Source organism: Colobus angolensis, unplaced genomic scaffold (assembly GCF_000951035.1).
Source record: "Colobus angolensis palliatus isolate OR3802 unplaced genomic scaffold, Cang.pa_1.0 Scaffold37, whole genome shotgun sequence".
NCBI classification, from domain to species: Eukaryota; Metazoa; Chordata; class Mammalia; order Primates; family Cercopithecidae; genus Colobus; species Colobus angolensis.
The window spans coordinates 1,670,517-1,676,857 of NW_012117043.1; the positions used below are offsets into that span (position 1 = coordinate 1,670,517).

Sequence of the window (6,341 nt, forward strand, 5' to 3'; positions counted from 1 at the left end):
GGGCAGATCACTGGAGGCCAGGGGTTCGAGACTGGCCTGGCCAACATAGCGAAACCCCATCTCTACTAAAAATACAAAAAAATTAGTCGACATGGTGGCACACATCTGCAGTCCCAGCTACCTTGGAGGCTGAGGCAAGAAAATCACCTGAAGCCAGGAGGCAGAGGTAGCAGTGAGCTGAGATCCTGCCAATGCACTCCAGCCTGGGTGACAGAGCAAGACTCTGTCAAAGAAAAAAAAAAAAAGAGAGAGAGAGGAGACAGAATATATGTATTGCCAGATTAAGAGAAAAAAACATTTCCATCATCTCAGATATCCTTATGGTTGTTCCCAGTTAATCTGCACACCCCTGAAATCACTATTCCAACTTCTATCACTATTTGTTAGTTTTGCTTCTGTGTTCTTCAACTTCATATAAATGGAATCATACAGTATATATTCTTTTTTGTTCGACTTCTTTTGCTCAATATAAGGTTAGCCTTACCACAACTTAGTCAAATGGAAGAAATATAGATTATAGGCTATAGTTGTCAAGGGCTCTATCTACATAATTCTTATAAAATGCCTAGCACAGACTTATAATAAGTGTTTGCACATAGAGTTTCAGAGTTGCTTAAAGATGGAATGGCTCTCTTTGGAGATAACTTGGAGGTGTTTTACCCACAGGTCCAGAGAAGTACTTGGTAGGGAGGATGCAGAAGAGATTCAAGCATGTATATAAGCTATACATCCCAAAGAGAGCACATGATATTTTTGGGAAAAGATACATTAGTTCTATCTAGACTCACCTTTGTGGTGTCATGTGCATTCAATATGCCTTCTACAATGTCAGAGAGATCCATATGTAATTCCTTTAAAGCAACCCAAAGGAGTAATTAGAAAAAGAGTCAGTGGATATACTTTTGATTTTGTTATTCAATGGCTAAAGTTTACTGTATATAGAGCAAGATTTGTTTTGTTTTTCTTGTAGAGATGAGGTCTCATTGCATTGCCCAGGATTATCTCAAACTCCTGGGCTAAAGTGATCCTCCCACCCTGGCCTCCCAAATTGCTGAGACTACAGGAAAGAACTACTGCGCCCGGCCTTGCTCAAGTATTTTTGTAATTACCATAGATAGATTCTCATATATGCTTAAAACTTAAGATAACTTTCCTATGGTTTCATTCTTATTTTACATAGTTGAGTTTAAGATTTTCTAACCCAAACTCTCTTCCCAATTTTGCATCTTCAGCTATAAATATTTTGAGTAGCATAATACAGCAACTAAAGGCAGTAAAAAATTATTTTATCCTTTTAAAGAAAATAATTCCCTGCAATTTCCTGTTGGAAGTTTATATGCAACAAGACATACACAATCAGAACTTACAGGAATATCATCAGTGCGGTTGTCCTTCCAGACTTCTAAAAGTGCAACCACCATGTCTCTCAGTTCAACCCTGGAGAGAACTCCATCACGGTCAACATCAAATACCTTGAAGCAAACTAATGAAAAGAAACTTTTGTGGAGGAAAATTATTTTTGTATAGTGAGGTATAATATATTTTACTAGAAGTTGCCCTTGTATAATTACTTAGGTTTTTAAAGCAAGTATATGTTTCCTGGAACAGTTCTCATCTGTAATAAACTATACTATGTCATTATACTCCTCAGAACTTATAGGACTTCCTGCATATCATGAATCTATATCTCTAAATCATTATTCAGATATAAGACCCTACCCTTCAACCAAATCTAAAGCTAAATGCCCTACAAGCTGTAAAGAAAGGGTCAAGTTACTACACAATAAATATCACAATACCTTATAAGTTTTAAGGAAGTAATGCAAGCCCCTAGGTTAATTTCTAATATTCAAAATTGATTATTGCAGAGTTGTTTCTTGTTCTTTTTTTTTTTCCTTTTTCTTTTTTGGAGATGGTGTCTCCCTCTGTCACCCACGCTAGAGTGTAGTGGCATGATCTCAGCTCACTGCAACCTCTGCCTCCCGAGTAGTGTGGGATTACAGGAGCGCACCGCACCACCACACTCAGGTGATTTTTTTTTCTTTTCTTTTTTTTTTTTTTTTTGAGATGAAGTCTTGCTCTGTCGCCCAGGCTGGAGTGCAGTGGAATGATCTCGGGTCACTGAAACCTCTGCCTCCCGGGTTTAAGCAGTTCTCTTGCCTCAGCCTCTGAGTAGCTGGGACTACAGGCACGTGCCACCACACCTGGCTAATTTTTTGTATCTTTAGTAGAGACAGGGTTTCACTGTGTTAGCCAGGATGGTCTCGATCTGACCTTGTGATTGGCCCACCTCAGCCTCCCAAAGTGCTGGGATTACAGGTGTGAGTCACCGCGCCTGGCCAATTTTTGTATTTTTAATAGAGACAAGCTTTCACCCTGTTGGCCAGGCTGGTCTCAAACTCCTAACCTGAAGTGATCCACCCGCTTCAGCCTCCCAAAGTGCTAAGATTACAGGTGTGAGCCACGGTGCCAGGTCAGCAGAGTTGTTTCTTGTTTGCTTAAAATATCCTATTTATAGCTGGGCACGGTGGCTCATGCCTGCAATCCCAGTACTTTGGGAGGCCGAGGTGGGCGAATCACGAGGTCAGGAGTTTGAGACCAGCCTGGCCAACATGGTGAAATTCTGTCTCTACTAAAAACACAAAATTTAGCTGGGCATAGTGGCGGGCACCTGTAATCTCAGCTACTTGGGAGGTTAAGGCAGAATTGCTTGAACCCGGGAGCCGGAGGTTGCAGTGAGCCAAGATCGTGCCCCTGCATTCCAGCCGGAGCAACAGTGCGAGACTTCGTATTAAAAAAAAAAAAAAATCCTATTTATATCAAGAATCATAAGCTGATATAAAGACAGTCCACTTCCCTGTTACCTTTCCAGTATAATTAATGTACATTCAATCCTTCTTTGTAAAAAACAATTTTAAATCTTTTTTTTTGAGATGGAGTCTCGCTCTGTAACCCAGGCTGGAGTGCAGTTCTCAGCTCACTGAAACCTCCGCCTCCCAGGTTCAAGCGATGCTTCTGCCTTAGCCTCCCGAGTAGCTGGGACTATAGGCACCAGCCACCATGCCCGGCTAACTTTTGTATTTTTAATAGAGACAGGGTTTCACCATATTGGCTAGGCAGGTCTTGAACTCCTGACCTTGTGATCCGCCTGACTCGGCCTCCCAAAGTGCTGGGATTACAGGTGTGAGCCACTGCACCAGGCCTTTTTTTTTTTTTTGAGACGGAGTCTCGCTCTGTCTCCCGGGCCGAAGTACAATGGCACAATCTTGGCTCACTGCAACCTCCACCTCCCAGGTTCAAGCGAATCTCCTGCCTCAGCCTCCCAATTAGCTGGTATTACAAGTGCCTGCCACCACACCCAGCTAATTTTTATATTTTTAGTAGTGACTGTGTTTCTCCATGTTGGCCAGGCTGGTCTCAAACTCCTGACCTCAGGTGATCCACCTGCCTTGGCCTCCCAAAGTGCTGGGATTACAGGTGTGAGCAGCCATGCCTGGCCAACAATTTTAACTCTTTAATGAAATTCAAACACAACATGGTAAGAATTAGAACACCAGTGCTTTGCTATTTAACTCCAAATGAATCACTCTAGTTTAACTTCCATTAGTTCATCAGCAAAAAAAGAAATTAAAACAAAATTTTTTTAAGGCAACAATTAACTTCAATGGAAATGCACAGCAGGGCATGGAGGCTCATGCCTATAACCCCAACACTTTGGGAGGCTGAGGTGGGCGAATCATTTAAGGCCAGGGGTTCGAGACTAGCCTGGGCAACATAACAAGACGTTGTCTCTATTAAAAAAAAAAAAAAAAATTAGCCAGGCATGGTGGTAAATGCCTGTAGTCCCAGCTACCTAGGAGGCTGAGATGGGAGAATCCATTGTGCCCAGAAGTTCAAGGTTACAGTGAGCTACAATCACACCACTGCACTGGACTCCAGCTTGAGCAACAGAACAAGACCCTGTCTCAACAACAACAACAACAACAACAAAAATCAGAGATTTTAGCTTCCTCATCTAACAGTAAATTGTAATGGAAACAACCAAGCCAGTTTGAAATAGTGGTATAACAACAGGGAATAAAAAAAGAGATTTGAATTTTTAGTTGAAAAATTATTTCATATACCTCCATAATAGAATTCTGGCTATTAAATCAATTGAGTGCATCATAATACAACAGTACTAAATAAGATAAAAATATTGAACACCACACCCAAAATATGCAACATTTGTGAAGATTTATTTTAGAAAGACGTGGAGATAATGACCCCAGTAAATATATTTAAGTTAGGTTCCAATTAAATGTAAATGCCTGCATTTTCTCAAATATGGTTAAGATTTAATAATGCAATGTATATATGCTTCCAAATTATGCTACAACATTATAGTTAGGTTAAAAAAGATCATTTTAGCGTTTAATAAAATTAGTCTTGACCATAAATTTTATTTTGCCAATGAAATATTAATCTGTGCCAGTGATGGAAAATGACTTATGCCTCAACTTATGTAAGACACAAAATTCTACCAGAAAATATTTCCTAAATGTTTAAAATTTTCAATTACATCATAGCTGATCTGATTCATTTATCATGAATTGCAGATTCTTCAGGAAAATCAACCCCATTGTTAACAGCAAAGATCCCAATTATTCCATCGTAAAAAAGAAGAGGTGATTGATTCCTTAGAGTGACCTCACTAAAACCCCAATATGAGATTAATATTTGCTAATCTGACAAAGTTATAAAAATTCAAGCCTTAATCCATAGATAATTTTACATTGATGAAAACTGATTTTCTCTCTATTACATAGTTTGCAATTTTTTGACAATGTTTAACACACTTACATTTTTGTCTTTCAGCCAGGGGTCCCCTGCAACAGGCTGATAACCCACAGGATATCTCCTTAAAATCTATGTGATTGTCACGATTTTCATCAAAAGCATTAAACAAACCTGTGAAATAGGAAGAGGCACCATAAATCACAGCCAAGCTTCCTAGTGTTAATAATGATACGTTTACAAAAGGAGGAATGACTCTTTCCCATAAACTGACTGAATTTGTTTTTTAAGTTTATTAGCAGTTCCTAATGTTTCAGGAAGTATCTCTTTCCTCTTGGTATAATTATAACTGAAACTTGTCATCATGGCAGAAAATACATTACAATTCTTTAGTGTTTGGTTATGTCCATCTATACTTATCTTACATCATTTTTAATAGCTAAAATGCCTATATCTTTTTGAAGTCAATAAATAAAAATTAAAAACCAAAAAACGGTCAGAAATTACAACAATTATCCTTACTTAGAAAGACTGAGAAGAAAAACAGAAAAAAGAAAGAAAAACTGAACTGCTTATTAAATGAATACTCAAAGATACACTACGGTATCATTAATAAGCTCCCATAAAGCTCTTTCATGAGGCAAAGGAAGATACATTATGCAACATGAGAGAAAGAAATTCTCTACTACAGTGTCTCTTTGTACTGTTTAATCTTTTATACATGAATATTTTAAATTTCACAAAGGGAATTTATAATCTAATCCTGTGGTTTCCAAACATTTTGTAAATAAAAGAAATGAAATAATTTTGTTTTCAAATGAAATGATACATCAATCCCAATTCTAAAAAGGCAAAAACACAATGCACTGTTGTTGAAGTAGGTAGAAACCCAGAGCCCTATCTGCCCTGGCTCCCCTGACGAGTACTCCAAAGTACCCCAGAAATTTGAAGAATACAGATAGTATATTCCAAGAATCTAACGATACGCCCTCAGTTTAGGGATTAGAAAACTAAAGCTCAGAGAAGATTACATAATTTGCCAAATATAAGTTTTAAAAGGTGAGAGCTGGAAGCAGAACCCAAGTATTCATACTCCAAATATGATTTTTATGATGTGCTCACAATTATTCTTTGTACTCTTTATTTTTAAAAAAGTGACAGCAGGTTGGCAGCGGTGGCTCACGCCTGAAATCCCAGCACTTTGGGAGGCTGAAGGTGGGTGGATCACCAGAGGTTGGGGGTTCAAGACCAGCCTGACCAATATGGAGAAACCCCGTATCTACTAAAAATACAAAATTAGCCAGGCGTGGTGGCACATTCCTGTAATCCCAGCTACTCGGGAGGCTGAGATAGGAGCATCGCTTGAACCCAGGAGGCAGAGGTTGCAGTGAGCCGAGATTGCGCCATTGCACTCCAGCCTGGGCAACAGAGCAAGACTCTATCTCAAAAAAACAAAAATAAAAACAAAGGCAAAAAAAGGACAAACGTAATTTGATATGTGCAATAAATTATTAATACATGGTATAAGAACCTTGCATATCTAGCAGAACAAAATATAAAATGCT

The 6,341-nt window shown here is 38.8% G+C and overlaps 1 protein-coding gene across 1 annotated transcript in view; it reads right to left on the reverse strand.

Annotated features, from left to right (window-relative positions):
- USP32 (ubiquitin specific peptidase 32) overlaps nucleotides 1-6,341 on the reverse strand; it is a 233,496-nt gene that overhangs the window by 103,275 nt on the left and 123,880 nt on the right. Inside the window, exons 7-9 of the mRNA XM_011953649.1 lie at nucleotides 4,843-4,950; nucleotides 1,368-1,483; nucleotides 789-851 (exon numbers count right to left, since the gene is read on the reverse strand). Of these exons, the coding sequence (XP_011809039.1) occupies nucleotides 789-851; nucleotides 1,368-1,483; nucleotides 4,843-4,950 (287 nt within the window). The remainder of the gene's footprint in view (nucleotides 1-788; nucleotides 852-1,367; nucleotides 1,484-4,842; nucleotides 4,951-6,341) is intronic.